Here is a 17,100-nt window from a genome sequence, read left to right as displayed (position 1 = left end):
CCGCTCCCTCCCGCTTGGCGCCCATCCCGCCCTCCGCCCTCGCTCTCCGCCCCTGCCCTGGCTGGCCTGGGTGGCATCTCCCCATTATCACGCGCCAAGTGGGAGGGAGGTGGACGGGGCCCTGAGCCGACCTAGCCCTAAACGGAATGGGGCGCCCAACACGTGCCCGGATTACTGTGCCTTCCCCGGGTGCAGCCTTTCGGCTCGTGAAGGGTCGGTGCGTGTCGTGATCCCCTGGAACACCCGTACTCTCCCGCGCCATCTCCGTCGCCCTCTTCGGCTGCGGCCTTACCACCAAGATCGGGAGGCGGCCAGGGCTCATAGACTCGGTCGAGAGACCCCAGATTGGCATCCATGCCTCTCTGGACAGGGTGGCCCGCCACAACGACCCCTGGAATTGCGACTCGCCGCTTTCCTCCCGCTGTGATTCTGTGTGAGCTCTGTGTCTTGATTTGCCAACAATATACCTACGCCCCACGATGTGTTCACGAACGTCGTCCGATCGGACGCGACGGGCGAACTTCGCGCTTCGACGGCCCCGCTTGTCGAGCACATATCATTCTCCCGCGAGTTTTGTGTCGCGAAATCCGTCCCGTCCGTCCCGCCCGCCCGCTGCGCTTCGCGCTCGCGCCGCCGTCGCCGCAAACTGCTTCCTCACCGACCTGCCGCTCGACCGCGGAGCACGTCGACGACCCGCAGGCTGGGGGCGGCGGCTGGTCAGCCGCGTGTGGCCGAGGCTGCCGCGGGGTGAGGGGAGGTGGAGGGCCCGGGCCGACCCGCCGCGCAGGCGGTGGCACCGCCGCCGACGGCTCTCCGGGGGGGTAGGGGGGCGAAGGGGCGATCCCTCATCCCGGAGACGGAGAGCCGTGCGCCCGTGGGGGCCCATCTACTCGACTGTACGGGGGGACTGGTATGCCCGATAAGCCTCTCTCAGGATCACAGACACCCTTGGGCTCAAGCAGGTTTTCCGGAAAACAAAAAGGAAAACAGAGGGTCCCCAGCACTTTGCGTTTCCGGAAATTTCCAGGGAAAACAGAGGGTGTTTGGTGCTCCATTCTGGAAACTCGCGAGTTTCCCTGAGTCTGAGAGCTGGTCTGGGGCAAAATCTGAGGCAAAATTGAGGAAATCGACAAAATACCCAGGCGGTCGCAGGGTAACTTTCCAGGTATACACGGGTTCTCCGCGAAATTCCCGGCATTTTGCCGATTTGGCCTAAAATTTGGCTGATTTGGGGCCCAAACCAGCCTCAGACTCGGCTCAGAGCCAAAAATTTGACGATTTCCACGCAGTTTTCCCGGGAAAATAGAGAGGAAAGAGAGGGTGCTGTAGAGAAAAAAGGAAAGGAAAACAGACGGGGTGCGAGAGGCAAACCTGCTTGAGCCCAAAGACACCCCTCTCAGGATCACAGCACCGGCGGGGGCGCGCCTCAGGATCAAGCACCCACGGCAGGGTCTGTGGGGATCTCAGCAGATCTTGAGGGGGCGCGCTGAGGATCATAGGCCTGAGAGGGGTGCTGTCAAGATCACAGGGCTGCAAAGGGTGGCACTCGAGACCGTATGGGCCTCGGGGTGCCCGAGAAGCTTTTAGAGGTGCGGTTTTTTTGCTTGTGTCTATCGGTTCATGTCATGGACCGGCCCTGGGAAGCCTTTGACCGCGCGCGGAGGGTGTTACGGGGCCGTGATGATTTAGCGGGTTGGAAATCGGCCGATTTGCCCAGTGTGCGGCCGTCTGTGCCCCTGCTTCCGAGTATGACTCCGAGTTCGACTTTTCCGACGCTGAGGCGCAGGATAGGACGGCAGGGGTCGTGGCTGAGGCGCAGGATAGGACGACAGGGGTCGTACACGACGCAGTTCAGCAGGCTGTGATGCAATACGGCTATGACGACGAGTTCTTCCAGGCGGCAGGCGTGGAGAGACGGCGAGATACGGCGAAAGGACTTGCCGGAGGAGGTGGTGGCTATGGCTTTGGACCTTTGCGAGAGGTGGCGAGTGGAGCAAGAGCGGTGTAGGCGCGTCCACGCGGCGCAGCGGCTCTCCCGCGACCCCGGCCCCTCTCGTAGCCGCAGCCGTAGCCGCAGCCGTAGCCGCAGCCCCAACTCTTGCCGCTCTTCCGTGTCGGGTTGTGACGAGGGGTGAGGGGACACGGATTGAAGATCCCTCACACCAAGAACGTGCAGGGCGGGGACACATGTCCCTAAATCCCCATCTCGTCTCAGAGTTTGACCGTTTTTATTCGCTGAATCATCATCGTCATCGCTCTGTCTGCTGGTGCTTTTAGGTATATGCTCTGCTGCTTCTCGCGTACGTCCTTGGAACTGGTGCCCGACTTCCTTCACCTACGTGCTCTTAGGACGTGCCTCGCCGTCATGGCACGTTGCGAGAATTCTTCTTCTTCGCATGCCCGCATCGATCGCCCTTTGGCCTGTCCTGTTGCCTACCCTCGGCCTGGTCAGAGTGCCTGCTCGCGCGAACGCCGCAGGCCGTGCCGGCGTGCTGCTCGGCATCCCAGACGTGCCATACGCGGACAGCTACAAGCAGGCAGAGCTCTCCGCGCTGTGGGGTGCGCTGAAAAAGTGCTACGGGAGCGAGGCGGCGGCGAGAGAAGCCATCGCGCGAAACAACCAGATCATGTGCCACGCCGGCGCTACTCACGGAGACCAAGGCTGCGCTGGTCGGCCTGGTCGGTCGTGACGAGGTGAAGCGACGCTCGGGCGGGCCCCGAGACACCTGCGCCCCACTGCCCTTCCAAGTGACTTGACGGGCTACGATTTGGCGCGCTCTCTCCCACCAACCACTCCACTCCCACCTCAGGCGCTCGAGATAATGGCGATGAACCCGGCCGTACTCACTTGCGGCGCCAAGGAGCTAGCGGCCGCCGATCCCGCTGAGGTGCGCAGCGCGGCGAAGACGCGCCAGCTGCTCGACCGCTTCGTCACTCCCGAGGGACTGACTGTCGCTGTGATAATCGTGCTGCTTCTCGGAGTGGTCAGGCTAGCGAGTGCTCCGCCGGTATAGCAGTCGATGCGCCGTGAGTCCGACTTGTCGGTATTGCGGTTGTGACACACACACAAACCCTCTAACCTCTGTGCACAAAGACCGCGTCGGCGGGGACTTGCTCCTTTTTACCCATCTCCTATGGGGGTTTCCATTTTATTTATTTACACAACCACTGTATCCGAAGTGCCAAATCCGTACTCAAGCTGGTACAAGCCTCGCGAGGATCGACGTACACACAAGCGTGTCCGTGTGACATTGAGTACAGCGCTAACGCAAGCGGAAGCGCTGCCCTGGCGCTGGCCGCAGCCCTGCTCTCCATCATCTCAATGGGGGGTACGGCGTCGCGAGAACCTGCTCTGCGTTCGCATTCTTGGCGTGGTCGATGGTCGGTGGCTTTCCCTCGCAGTTGAAGGAGAATTCGCCCGTGTCGCCCGGCTTGTAGGTGGGCGCATAGGCAATCTTCGTAAACTTGTCTTTGAATGCGACGCCATGCTCCTTCTCCAGCCGCTCAATCTCCGCGTCCACCTTCTCCGGCGCAATGTGCGGGTCGAGGCCGAATATCATGGCCACCTGCGTTTGCAGCGCGGTGGTGTTGTGAAGGTGGACCGTTCCTCTTCCAGTGCAGTCCACGCCACCATCTCTCTTTGCACCGGCCCCATTGGCGACATAGCGCCGATCGTCCAGAAGCCTGAAAAGTCGTCGTTCTTCGGAAAGTTGAACCAGTCGTAGGTCAGGTTCATCGCCGTGAATGTGCAGCACGGCAGCTTCATCCGCACCTCATATGTCATCTTGCCGTCGATAATGCCTGCTAGACACAACGAACTGTAAGAGGCGGCACCACCGACCCACCATCGCAATCAGCGCTGCCTCCGAACCAGCAGGGCGACACGTCCGGAGTGCCTGCGAGTCGAGGTGGGCAGGTGGATTGGGACGTGGCATCCATTCTCAGCGGTCACTAGGCAGCCAATCGCCGTTGACGGTGACGATGGTTTGGTTGGTGAAGATGCGCTTCCCCTCTCGCTCTTGGCCGTCCCACCAATTGATCTCCCAGAAGCACTCGGTGCCGTCCTTGAAGATGGTGCCAGCAAGGCCGTACCAGCATCGATCCATTAGCAGGTCCAAGTTCTTTGTTTCGGCCATCACCTTTTTGGCCGACCAGCAGCTGCCGTATTTCCCGTGCTTCTGTGCGGGGCGTGGCGGAGAGTGGGAGTCAGGTATTGTTGTTACTGAGGTGAAGAACAGTCCGACCAGTGACTGGACACCCAACGCTAGTCAGGTGACCAGGCTTGGCCATTGCGACTGCGCGCCTCGTACACGATGCCGGCCATATCTCGACACCCAATCAAGCACCACCTCCAGGGACGTGCGAAACGCGCCGAGGTGAAGTTTCTTTTCAAGGTGACCTAGTTCGAGTCCGGTGCGAGGGAGTTTTGTTGTAAATTCTCTTCAATTGGCTCTTACGAACATGCCCAAAGGCGGACAGCTGACAGAGGTTGCGTAGGCCGTAGCGCGTAGGGGAGCGAGCCGATTAATAGGGGAAAGTAAGAAAAAAACAGAGCACGCAAGGGAGATGGGAGAACGGCACGCCGCCACCACACAGGTTGATCTTTTGCTGCGCGGTGTTCGCGGCCGTCCTGCGACGTCCGTGGCGCGCGCGCCCGTCGGACATACGGTAGTGCTGACGTAGGCGGTAGCCGCTTGTTCGGACAAGTAGAGTGCGACCATGAGTGGGCATCGGGAGAGTGTGTCATGTTACGGCTCATTAATACTGACGAGTGTGGCGTCGACACACACACCAGTCGACTCGCATCGGTTGCCTCCATGTACGGCGGAGCTGGCTCCAACGTGGACACGCCCAAGCTGGGTAAATAAATAAACAAGTGCAGTAGAAAATCCAAAATCCAAATCGCAAACATAGAAACCCAAACACAGGCGGCGACGTGGCATACGAGCTCGTAGGTGAAGGAGGCGGGTAGAACTTCCAAGGACACACGCGAGCGCGAAGCAGCACCAGCAGACAGAGCCGTGACGATGATGATTCAGCGCGTGAACGCCAATTCGCCGGCACAGGCCGTGAAGAGCCGCGCACGCGGGCCGACGATTACGCAGCTGCGTGTCAAGGAGGCCGCTCTTGTGGCCGCAGCCGAGCTCGAGGCCGCAAGCGGCAAAGGCCGCAAAGAATAAATACACTCATGCAAGATCCGATCACGCAAAACAACAGGGCGTGCACTCGATCCTGTACCGTGTTTGTTATGACCCCCCCCAATGAACACACCAGTGAGGGAGGGCGAGACGATCGAGGGGTCCCGTACCATGCGGAATCGACCCTATCAAGTGCTCAAGTGCTCAACAGGGCAGAAAAAAACACAGAGAGGCATTAGCTTGGTTGGCGCGTCTCAAGCGCAATCGTGAGCCGCGCCCGACCCAACCCCTAGTGTGCTCACAAACCACCTCTTCGCGATGCAGAGAAAACCAAGCGAAACACTCGGTGTCGAAACACCTCTCCGACGCGCTCGATCGACTATAGTCTGCGACTATAGTGAGCCATCTACGCCTGTGCCCCCCTGGTTGTGGTCTGCGCGAGTCCGCGCCCTTGTCGTGCCAGTGTGCTGTGAGAGACATTTTATTTTAAGAACTTTCCTCTCTCTCTCCCTCTCTCTCTCTCTCTCTCTCTCTCTCTCTCCCTCCCTCCCTCCCTCCCTCCCTCCCTCCCTCCCTCCCTCCCTCCCTCCCTCCCTCCCTCCCTCGCTCGAGTGTATCACGCTGTGTTCGGAGAGAGAGAGAGAGAGATGTTGTTTGTGTTCGGTCGGGCGGGACAATCAATGCACAATGGGATCCGCCGGGGCGCCGTCGCCTACGGACTGAAATCGATCGGGGATAGCGAACGAAGCCGGCCGGCACAATGGTCAATGCACACTCGCTCGGGACCCGCTCATGTTCTCTCTCTCTCTCTCTCTCTCTCTCTCTCTCTCTCTCTCTCTCTCTCTCTCTCTCTCTCTCTCTCTCTCTCTCTCTCTCTCTCTCTCAGCGGCGAAGCACCGGAACTGTAGATCAGACTCCTGTGTCCCATCCAAGCCGCTTCATCCTGCAAAAGATAGTTGAGTCGCGCACAAGTCCAGAGATAGTTCATCACCTAGCCTACATCCTAGCATAGCTACAGGAGGTTCTCTTCACCACGCTAAAGCTGGTGTGAACGTGAACGGTGTTTGTCTTCTTCGCGTCTCGGCAACACTTGCGATCGCCTCTTGCAGGTGTGAACACAAAGGATTAGCTGTATCTACTCGGCTGCTCCACTTATACTTACCTGTGAGTCGGCGTCTAGCGCGCGCGATAAGGTTTTTGCTCGCCTTCCCTCGGACCCCGTGTTGCGATTTGTCGTGTTGCGAGAGAGAGATTTTGTTTTTCGTGTTGCGTGACTGTCTCTGTGCGATTTCGGGCCCGGGTCTGCCCGGGTTGTGCGTTTGTGTGAAGCGTGAACAGCGTCGTCTTGGGTCCGGGGTTGTGTTTTTCTGTGAACACAGCGTCACCGTGTTGCATGTCTGACTGTCACTGTGCGATTTCGGGCCCGGGTTGTGCGTTTATGTGAAGCGGTGAACAGCGTCACGAGTTTGACAGCGTTTTCAGAGCGGGTCACCAGTGTGCCGCTCGAGAGCCTCCTGGGCCGGAATCCAGGCGCGGGACCACGGAACACGCCCAGGAGTCGACTCTCGCGGACAGCCGGCCACAGTCGGGCCGCCAGGAGCGAGCTGGCGACGGACGCTCAAAGGCCTCCATCGCGGGCGGAGGGCAAAATCTTTGCCGATCGGGTCTAAGTGAACCTCTCATAGACCAGCGCAAAGCGCCATAGGACGTATTAAATTGTCAATAATAAGGTCTGTGAACAGCGTCACAGAGTTTAAAAGCGAACTCGTGAGTAGTGCCCCACTTTACACCTGATGCGTCCGTCGAAGCGCCTGTATCGCGCCGCGGAGCGCGTCGAGCTAGAGCCGGCCGACCTTGACGACTGCGAGGAACAGGAACCACGGTGGCGCCGCTCGGCCACGCCTCTCATCGACGGCTGCACTGGCGCAGCGGCCGCCGTCATCGGCACCTTCTCGCTGGCGCACCACTTTGCCCTGCACCCCGCGCTCGCGTGGGTGTGTGTGGCGTCGTGGTGCGTGGCTGCTCGCACCGGCGTCGTCGCCGGCCCCAAGTGTCGTGCGCGTGTCCTTGCTGCTCCTTGCGGCGCCGAGGTCATGTGGCTACCCGCGGCGCTGTCCTTGCTGCTCCTTGCGGCGGCGGCCCTGCTGATCGCCCTCCCCTCGCCCGAGCGCGCGAGGCTCGCCCACGCGCTGTTCCTCGAGCAGGCCGGGCTCCGGCCGCAGATGTGGCGGCCGCTAGGGACAGTCCGCGCAGACGAACTACTGTCGCCACCGCCGCCGCGGCCGCCACACCTCGGACCGGCGGCGCCGGCTCCCGCCGTGTCTCCGCCAGTGTCTCCGCCGGCGGCGCCCGAGCTGCCGCAGCCGGCGAGGCCTCCGGCGTGGCGTCCCTTGGAGAGGGGGCGGCAAGAGCGGGCGCGCTACTGCGCCGCCATCTTGAGGGCAGACAACGGCAGCGCGGGGCAAGAGTCGACGCAGGGTGTCCACGTGCGCCTCGCGGCGGGGTGGCGGTCCGTCTCTCCCGAGGCGGCAGCTGGCGCGCTCCTCCGCAGCCTGACGTTGCGCGAGAAGGCGCGCGGAACCCTTCTCCCCCGCCAGGGTTGGGGCAGCCCGCTGAGACGCCCTCGGCCCGGTGTGCGCCCTCTCGCAGGCCGGCCTGCTCTCTGGCGCGGGGTGGGAGGGGAAGCGGCAGCTCGAGGGCTTCCACGTCGGGGCGGTGATGGGCGTGCCGCGCGCAGGCCCGCCCCTGCCGCCTCCGCGCACGGCCCGCCGGACGCGTCCCTGACAGGTCCACGGCCCACTAGGCCTTCCCTCGCTCAACATGCACGACGCCGGGCAAGGCTTCCGCACCACCGACCCGCGCATGGTCGGGCAGGCGACGCCTTCTCCCTGTGGCCTCCCTGGACTCGCCTCTCTCTCTCTTGGCCTCTCCCTCCCTCGGACTCCCCCTCGGTGGACGGTGGCTCAGGTGACCGCCTTCCCGTCCCTCCTCGCCCTCGCCGCCACCTTCGCCCGCCCTCTCGCCCGCGCGTACGGCGCAGCGGTTGGGAGGGAGTTCCGCGCAAAAGGCGCAAACGTGATGCTCGGCCCGCAGCTCAACGTGCAGCGCGTACCGCGCAGCGGCCGCGCCGCCGAGTCGCTGAGCGGAGCGGACCCGCTGCTCTGCGCCGCGCCGTCCGCGACACGTCCATGACATGTCCGAGGCACGTCGCGGTAGGCGAGGAGCCGCTGCTCGGCTCCGCGCTCGGCCGCGAGTACATCTCGGGGCTGCAGGGCGAGGGCGTCGGCGCCGTGTCCCAAAGCTGCTCCTCCGTGCTGAGCCAGGCCTCTCCCCGAACACTCCCTCGGAACCTTCCTGCAGGCGCCGTCCCAAAGCACTTCGTGCTGAACGCGCAGGAGACGGGTCGCGGTTCGATGTCGGCCGAGGCGCCGGAGCGCGCCCTCTTCGAGCTGTACTACCCGCCCTTCGAGGCGGCCGTCGGGGCGGGCGCCGTCGCTGTGATGTGCGCCCACAACCGCGTCAACGGGACACACGCGTGCGGTAGTCCGTCCGTGCTGCAGCGCGACCTCAAGAGCAGGCGACACTTCCTAGTACACACTTCCTAGACACTTCCTAGACACTTCCTAGACAGCGAGCTCAAGAGCAGGCGACCCTCTACGAACCCTTCCGCTACGAGCCCTCTCTGCTGAGTCCCGGGCGGGTGATGACACGTCCATCACACGTCCATCACACGTCCGCCACACACGTCCCGCAGGCTCGCCTTCCGCGGCTGGGTGATGTCCGACTGGTGGGCGGTGCACGCGACCTCCGCCGCCGTCGCCGGAGTCGACCAGGACATGCCCGGGAACGACGGCTTCTTTGACCTCGAGCAGCTGCAGCAGCTGCAGCAGCTGCAGCAGCTGCAGCACGGCTTCCAAGGCGGCGGCCCCTCACTCTCGGCCAGCGACGCCGCCTCCGACGAGCCCGATGCCGATACCTCAAGCGCCTCTAGCGCGTCCAACGCGTCCAGCCCGTCCGCCACCTCCTCCGCCTCCGCCACCTCCCCCGCCTCCGCCACCTCCGTCACCTCCCCCACCTCCGCCGCCTCCCGTGGTGCGGCGCCGGACGCGGGCACGACGCCTCCGAGCGGAGCTAGGAGCGGAGCTAGGAGCGGCGGGGCTGAAGGAGGGGCTGCTGAGGCGCTCGAGGCGGGGGCGCGGAGCGGCGTGGCCGCGCGACTCCACGACATGTCCACGACATGTCCCCGGCGCTGCCTAGGCGGTGGTGGACGGCATGGCTGGCCGCGTGCTGCTGCCGCTGCTCCGCGCCGGCATTCTCTCCCGCCCCGCCTGCGCCGCGGGCTGCACCTGCTCGGCGCCCCTGTACGAGGCGGTCGCGACGACGCCGCAGCACGTCGCCCTCGCGCGGGCGGTGGCGGAGGCGTCGACCGTCCTGCTCAAGAACGAGCAGCGCGCCCTCCCGCTCCGGCGCGGGGCGGTCGTCGCCCTGCTCGGCCGCGCGTGCAGCGCCCACACGCCCATCGACCCAGCACGCGACGCGTGGACGGCGGGAGACTGCTGTGAGGCTGACTCAAGTACTGCGGCAAGGCGTGTGAGGTGGGTCACTGATTCGATTAGGCGGGAGACTACTTTGTGGTCGGCGGCACCGGCCGGGTGGCGTTTCGGCGCGACCCCACTCTCGCGTCGGCGCTTCGCGCTCGCGGCGTCACTCTCCACGTCTCGCCGACCGACCGCATCAGCCCTGCCTTGCGGGCGATGCGGCAGGCAGACGTGGTCGTCGCGTGCGGCGGCGCGACGGCGAGCGAGTCGGAGGACCGGCCCAGCCTGCGGCTGGACCAGCACGATTTCCTCACGCAGCTGGGGCTGCTGCGCACGTCCAAGCCGCTCGTCGTCGTCGCGCTCGCCCCCGGCGCAGTGCTTACCGATTGGGCCACCCGTGCCGACGCGGTGCTGCTCCAGTTCCTGGCGGGTCAAGAGTCGGGCGAGGCGCTCGCCGACGTGCTCACCGGAGCCGCGAGCCCGAGCGGCCGCCTGCCCGTCACGCTGCCGCTGGCGGAGGCGGACACGATCCCGCCGTGCACCGAGTCGGTCTGCCGCTACGCAGAGGGGCTCGCCGCCGGGTGGAGGGGGAGGGTCGGCAGGCCGGTGGCCTTCCCGTTTGGGCACGGCCTCTCCTTCACGCGGTTTGCGTACGCGTGGGTTCGGCCTCCGACGGTGCGCGGGGGGGAGGGGCTGGTGCGGCGGAGCCGCCGCAGGGCGGACACAGCTGACCACGCGGCTGGGGGAGGGGGCAGGGGGCGAGCAGTGGCGGGCGAGGAGGGCGAGGAGGAGGGCGAGGAGGAGGGCGAGGAGGGCGAGGAGGGCGAGGAGGGCGAGGAGGGCGAGGAGGGCGAGGAGGGCGAGGAGGGCGAGAAGGAGCCTCTGGGCACGTCGGCTGGGCTCGCGGCTGGGCCCGAGGTGCGCGGGAGCCGGCAAGGGAGAGGGGAAAGGGGGCGCCGAGCCGAGAGCCAGAGCAGAGGTGCAGCTGCTGAGGGTCTTGCGCTGCTCCTCGTAGGAGCCGCTGTCGGTCGAGATGCGGCTGCGCGTGACGAACGTGGGGGAGCAGGTCGGCGCCGACGTGCCGCAGCTCTACCTCGCGTTCCCGGCCGCGGCGGGGGAGCCGCCCCTACTGCTCCGCGGCTTTGCCCGCACGTCGCTGCTCGCCCCCGGGGGCAGCGAGGAGGTGCCCCTGCGCCTCGCCGCGCGGGACCTCTCTGTCTGGAAGGGGGGGGAGTGGGTGCTGGCGAGGGGACGCTACGTCGCGCACGTCGGCTCCTCGTCGCGCGACCTGCGGCTCGAGCGCTCGTTTGAGGTGTGAAACAGAGTGTCACGAGCTGCAAATCCAAATGGAAGAGTGTGCATGTTTGTGTGTTCCTGTTGTGTTTTCCAAATAGCAAATTCGTTCGAGCCCCGGCCCCCGCGGACGAGCATTTCTCCGCTGTTTATCGTGAGCTCCGAGCGTCTGGGGTGGGGCTTCTGCCTACGACGAGCTTCCGTGTTCCGACTGCGAGTGCGACTCGCACTCGGACTCTGGCAGAGATCTCTGGGGCGGCTCTCACTGCGCGAGCCCATTGGCCGATTGCGGCCACGCGAGTCAGCGCCGGCGCGCGCGAGCGCGCCGCCCCCGCGGCCGCGCGTGGAGGGCCATAGATGCTCTCGTAAGCTTTATCGCGAGAACTTTTGCGTCTGTCTCCCGTGGGATGCACTGCAGAGAGGGAACGGCAACGGGCTACGCCTAAAGCACATGAAGTCGAGAGCATGTGCGGGTAAAGAAAGCCGTAGGGCGGGCTAGTAGGGGGTTTTACACTGCAGGCCAGCAGCGACGTGGAGCGAGTGCACATGACTTCGCACATGCATACTGCATCCTCCATACATGGGGCTGAATGTATTCGGCCGAGATCAGCCAAAGCACGAGTAGTAGCGGTTCCGCCATATCGTCTCAGGCCACTCGCGCTCGGGCGGCGGCCGCTCCCAGAGGGGCGGCGGACGGCGCGGGCAGCAGAAGCGGCGCAAGTTTGGGAGGAGCCCCTCGGAGAAGGGGCATGAGCACTCGTAGAAGCCGCGGAGGTAGCGGAGCTTGTCCAGCTTGAGGAACTCGTGCGTGGTGGAGGAGGTGAGGGCCATGAAGGAGTGCATCGCGAGCAGGACGGCGAGCGGGACGCCGCTCGCCCACGCGAGGGCGTCGAGCAGGAGCAGCGGCAGGTTGACGAGGTTCTGCGCGCTGCCCGCTGCGCCGTGGTGGTACGCGTGGTCGATCAGCCCCTTGCCGAGCCAGATCGAGGCGAGCTGCAGCGCGAGCAGCCGCCAAAAGGCGCCGTGGTTGAGCTCGCCGACAGAGTTGCCTAGAGGGCGGGGCGCGGGCGTGTGGTGGACGTGGCCCGGACGCACGGCTGCGCGGGCCGGCCGGGCTGCCCAGCGCGTAGCAGTAGTGGTCGAACTTTGCGACGATGGCGCGCTGCTTCTTGACGTACTTTGCGCGGATGGGCAGCAGGCAGCCCGCCTCGTCGCTGTACGAGTCGAACCAGCGGGCGGCGGCGCCGAGGGAGGCGAGGTCGCGGTTGGGCGCGAGCTCAAGCCGCTCCTGGTGGGTGCGGGGTGCGGGGTGCGGCGGCGGGCGGTGGGAGGGGAGGCGGGGGGGGGGAGGCGTGCGGCGGGGAGGCGAGGGCGCGGTCTCTCGCCTCCCAAAAGGCGCGCGTCGCAGAGAGCTGCTCTCCCGCTCCTTCGCCGCGCCGCGCCTGCTCGAACTCGTCCTGATCCTCGTCGACAGCCTGCGGGTCGCGGCTCGGCGGGGCGGGGTGGGCGGAGGGGCGAGGGAAGAGGCGGAGGGCGAGCAGGCGCGGGTGGGGACGGGTGGGGCAAAAGGAGCGCGGAGGCGGGAAGCGGAGGCCGGAGGGGCAGGCAACCGGGGAGAGGCCTCACCCGCACCATCGGCGCAGCCCTGCGGTCTCCCTCTCTCACCGCCGCAGCTTGCCGCCCTCGCCCCGCCTCCGCGCCGCCAGCGGGCCGCAGCGCCTCCGACTCCGACTCGGCCGCCGACTCCGACTCGGCCGCCGCTGCCCTCCCCGCCTCGGCCGCCCTCCCCGCCAAACCGGCCGCCGCCCGCGCCTCCTCCCCGGCCTCTCCCTCCTCGGCGGCGGCGAGAATGAGAGAGACCGCTTCCGGGACAGCTTCCTCCGCCCGCAGCGCGCTCGCCGTCGCCGCCGCCACCTCCGCATCGGCGGCTGCGTCCGCCGCCGCCTCTGCGCCGTCCGCCTCTGTCTTTGCAGCGGCGGCGGCGGCGGCGATAGCCCTCGGCGTGCCCGGCGCCACGGGCCACAACTCGCCGCGCTCCTCGGCACTGCCGCGCACGTCAATCACGCCGGCGCCGGCCGCGGCGTCGGCGAGCTTCTGCAGTGCCTCTGTCGTCAGGAAGCCCGGGTCGGAAAAGACAACGCGGAGGTAGGCGACGCCGGCCGCCGCCGTGAAGATCAGCCAGGCGATGGTGCGGATGGGCGCGCCGCCGGGCCCAAACGGGAGACCGTACACGAAGATGCAGACCGCCTCGAAGGCGTGCAACACGCACCAGCCCGCGACGAGAACCGATCGGCGCACACCCTTGCCCGGCCGCGGACGCAGGTAGTTGCTCCAGCCGGCGGCGCGGTACTCACCCCAGTCGATGCGGACGGCGGCCGTCTCACGCTCAGCGAGGCGAGGGAAGTAGCTCATATATGTACACGCTGTGGCGTTCCTGCTTTCCGACATGCACATGCAGCAACGCGCCCGTTTCGCGCGAAAAGAATTTGTACGCGGCTCGCTTAAAGAGAGAAAAATTCTCTTTCATCAGTCGATCACAGGGGATCGTTGGTGAGTAGAAGCACACGCACCCAGTCTCGAGGTCTTTACAGCAGAGTCCCGGCGAGCTGTCGTGGCGTTCGTCGTGGTGGCGCCGCTACCCATGGGTCCTCTCCGGCAGGGTACCCCGGGCCACCGGGCCGCTTTACCGCATCGCCACGAGGATGCGCGATACGACGTTCGTCGCCGACCGACCCCGACCTCCGCCCCTTGCTGTGCTTCTCCTCCTCGTCGGCTGCCCAACGGCTGGGGCTCTGAGCAGAGGCCTCCCGCGACTCGCCACCCGCGCCCCTCCAGCTGCGGCGGTGGTGACGCGACAGGACGACCTCAGCAGCCTCGAACTGGACGACCTCAGCGGCCTCGAACTGCCGCCGGGCGCTTTCGGCGGCCTCGAACCGCCGCCAGGCGACCTCGCGTTCCTGCCGAGCTCGCCGGAGCTCGGCCAGCAGTGGTCGGACGGCGAGGCGGGCGATGGCGCAGCTCTGACCTTGCTGCCGCCGGTGCCGTCGCCGCCACAGCCGCCGCCACAGCCGCCGCCGCCAAAGGAGCCGACGCTTCGCGAAGCCTTTGCCTTTGCGCTGCCTGCGATGGGCATCTACGCGGCGCCCACGCTCATGTCGCTCATCGACGCCTCCTTCATCGGGAGGGCGAGCACCGCTCAGCTTGCCGCTCTCGGCCCGGCCGGCTCGATCTCCGACTCGGTGCCCTTCTTCCTCCTCTTCCTCTCGATCGCGGCGACCAACCTCTGCTCCAAGGCCCACGCCAGCGGCGACCACGCCGCCGCCTCGCGCGTCGCGCGGACGGCGGTCCTGCTCGGCGGCGCCGGAGGCGTCCTCCTCGGCGCGGGCACGCTGCTCTGCGCCTCTTCGCTCTCGCGCGTCTACTGCGGCGCACAGGCCGCGCTGCTGGCGCCGCTGTGCGCCAAGTACGTCGCCATCCGCGCGGCCGCGCTGCCGGCGGTGGTCGTCTCGACCGTGGCGCAGGCGGTCTGCATCGGCGGCAAGGACGCGCGCACGCCCATGCTGGCGGTGGCGCTCGCGGCGCTCCTCAACCTCGGCGGGGACTTCGTGCTCGTCAGCCGGCTCGGGTGGGGCATCGCCGGCGCTGCGTGGGCGACGGCCTTATCCCAGCTCGCCGCGATGGCGCTGCTGCTCGGCGTGCTCGCCCGGCGAGGCCTCCTCTCGCCAGAGCCTCCCCCTCCCCCTCCAACCGAAGCGGCAGCCCTCCCGCCGCGCCCGCCGCGGCTGGCGACGGTGCGCGCGATTCTCGGCTTCATCCCATTCGTCTTTGTGATGGCGATCAAGGTGTCGATGCACAACTTGTGCGCCGCCACCGCCGCGTCGCTCGGCGGCGCGCCCGCGGCCGCCCACACCGCCCTGATGGCAGTCGCCTGGCTCTGCTTCACCTTCGGCGACGTCGGCTCCTCGCTCGCCCAAGCCTTCCTCCCCGCATTCGCGTCGGAGGAGCACCCGCCTCCCGCCGCCGCCGCCGCCACCGCGGAGGAGGGCAGCGCCGCCGCCGACGGCCGGTCGCCCCTCGTCCAGTTTGTCTACCCGCGCCGCCCCTCCCCGCCCGAGGCTGCGCCCCGCACCTCGTTCGACATGGCCGCCGCGTGGCCGACACTGCGCCAGCTGCTCCGCTGCACCGCCACCATCTCGACCGTGGTCGTCGGGCTGGCAGCCACCCTGCTCACCGCCGGGGCGGGCCAGATCAGCTCCGACCCGGCGGTGCGCGAGCAGATGCGGGCCGTGCTCCCGCTGATGGCCGCCACGCTCAGCACACACGGGACCGCAATCACGCTCGAGGGCGTCCTCCTCGCGCAAAAGGACTTCGCCGGCCTCGCCGCAACCTACACGGCCGTCGGCCTCTCCTGCGCCGCGCTGCTCGCCCTCGTGCGCCGCTCAGGCGCCGCCGCCCGCCTCGCCTGCCTCTCGCGCCTCGCCCCTCGAGCCCTCGGCCGAGCCCCGCCCCACTCCCTCAGGCGCGGGCTTGCTCGGCGTGTGGGGCGTCTATGTGTGGTACTGCTTGCTGCGCGTCGTGCTCTTCGCGGGCCGTGGGTTTGGCTGGCGGGCGCTCAAGCCGACGCCCCAGGCGGCCGAGGCGGCGCCGGCACTCGGCTGAGCTCACAGCTCGCTCGAGGAGGCCGCGACAGGAAGCGAGGTCTAGGCGGAATCCCTGCCGCTCTGAGGGCGCGGGACGTCGCCGGCTCTATTTTCATTTTTACGGAAGTAAAAAGTAAAATAAGCGAATTGGCCCCGCGAGCCGGGAATCGGACCGCCGCAAGCGGCGGCGTGGCGTGGGGCGGTTGTGGGTTGAGCATCCCTCCGGGGGCGGGCCCCTCTGCGCCGGGGAGGCGTTGTTGGAGGCTAGGACGCAAGCGTCGCCTTTTCAAAATCGGGCCCACTCCGCTGCGCTCCGACCCGATTTTTGAGGGCCATGAATTTTAAGGTGTTGCTGCGCAAAAGGGGCCCTTATTAAGGGGCGGGGAGCGGGCGCGCGCAGCGCGCCGAGAGCTCCTTTTGGAGATCAGACCTTTCGATGGTTCATGCTTTCTATCTGTCATGCTTCATGACACGACACGCGGTGGTGTGGGAGCTGGTGGAGCTGTCAGCTGATCGATCCAAGCGGGTGGGGAGTGGGGGGCATGGCTGGGCATGCAGTGACTGGATGCAGGTCCGCCAGTCGGCCCGGCCTCTGACGTGGATCGTGGTGCTGCCGCTGCATTCGCAGAAGAAGAGAGGTGCGACGGCTTGATTTGGAGGCACTGGAGGCGAGGGTGGCGAAGGCAAGGTTGGGCCGGGCCGTGAGGGGCTGATGGCGCTGGCCAGCGCGGGGTGTGAGATGCCGTCGTCGTCGTTACTGCTGGCCCTCGCCCTCAGTTGCCAGGGCTGTGGGCTGCAGAATTGGCGTCTGTGGCGTCTATGCAGGCTCTGCAGCGTGATGGCTGGCGGGACTGCGAGGCCGGCGGCAGCGGAAGGAGAGGCTGGGCACGAACCAGGAACAGGCTGGCCAGGTCCGCAGGTGGCTGCGCTCGGGCGAGGCGCGCGCGCGCCATGGCAGGCCGAGCAGGCTCGGCATATGGTGTACCCCCGAGATGTCGCGATGGCGGTCCCGCTTTTCCCGCGATCATTTCGTCCGTCCAATCGAAGGAAGCGCTGGATCGCCCATGTCTCTCTCTCTCCCATGTATGGCGTTTGCCAAACTTGAGGTGACGTTCTTCGTCTCACGTTCCGTGTTTTTTGCACGGTATTCGGATGTTCGCTATTTGGTCGTGTGGGTGTGTATTCCGGGATTAGTCAATGGTACCGCGTCGGCGACGCGGGCGCCTTGCGGGCAGAGCCCTTAGCCACCCTTTGTCTTGCGCGGTCAATATATCTTTACTTCCAACACCCGGACGTTCCCAGGGTGATTGATGGAAGGTTCGATCGACGCACCCCCGGACTGGGCGGAGAGATCCCAGGGTAAAAGACCCTGGGCTGTCCGCCCCGCCCCCACTTGCCCTGTCCCCTGACTACGGAAGTAAAAAAATAAGAAGAACACCAACAAAGAGGAACACGGTGGCGATACTCGCACGCCTCTCCCGGGTTTTATCT

The 17,100-nt window shown here is 66.2% G+C and overlaps 3 protein-coding genes across 3 annotated transcripts; 2 read left to right on the top strand and 1 right to left on the bottom strand.

Moving 5' to 3' along the window:
• Positions 1-7,231: 7,231 nt before the first annotated feature.
• EMIHUDRAFT_461566 (hypothetical protein) lies at positions 7,232-11,083 on the top strand (the record flags this gene model as incomplete). The annotated part of the gene is made up of 8 exons (XM_005767074.1): positions 7,232-7,624; positions 7,788-7,853; positions 8,106-8,322; positions 8,355-8,640; positions 8,893-9,199; positions 9,396-9,614; positions 9,755-10,594; positions 10,692-11,083. 8 exons carry the CDS (start codon positions 7,232-7,234, stop codon positions 10,992-10,994), a joined length of 2,631 nt encoding a protein of 876 aa, XP_005767131.1. The 3' UTR covers positions 10,995-11,083.
• Positions 11,084-11,575: 492 nt separating this feature from the next.
• Positions 11,576-13,381, bottom strand: EMIHUDRAFT_197216 (hypothetical protein; the record flags this gene model as incomplete). Its single annotated transcript, XM_005767073.1, has 3 exons — positions 11,576-12,018; positions 12,065-12,183; positions 12,993-13,381. 3 exons carry the CDS (start codon positions 13,379-13,381, stop codon positions 11,576-11,578), a joined length of 951 nt encoding a protein of 316 aa, XP_005767130.1.
• A 713-nt stretch (positions 13,382-14,094) lies between these two features.
• EMIHUDRAFT_197215 (hypothetical protein) lies at positions 14,095-15,628 on the top strand (the record flags this gene model as incomplete). Its single annotated transcript, XM_005767072.1, has 3 exons — positions 14,095-14,811; positions 15,085-15,399; positions 15,470-15,628. 3 exons carry the CDS (start codon positions 14,095-14,097, stop codon positions 15,626-15,628), a joined length of 1,191 nt encoding a protein of 396 aa, XP_005767129.1.
• Positions 15,629-17,100: the final 1,472 nt, after the last annotated feature.

Source organism: Emiliania huxleyi (genome assembly GCF_000372725.1).
Source record: "Emiliania huxleyi CCMP1516 unplaced genomic scaffold EMIHUscaffold_5, whole genome shotgun sequence".
NCBI classification, from domain to species: domain Eukaryota; phylum Haptophyta; order Isochrysidales; family Noelaerhabdaceae; genus Emiliania; species Emiliania huxleyi.
This window is presented reverse-complemented; position numbering and strand designations above follow the sequence as displayed.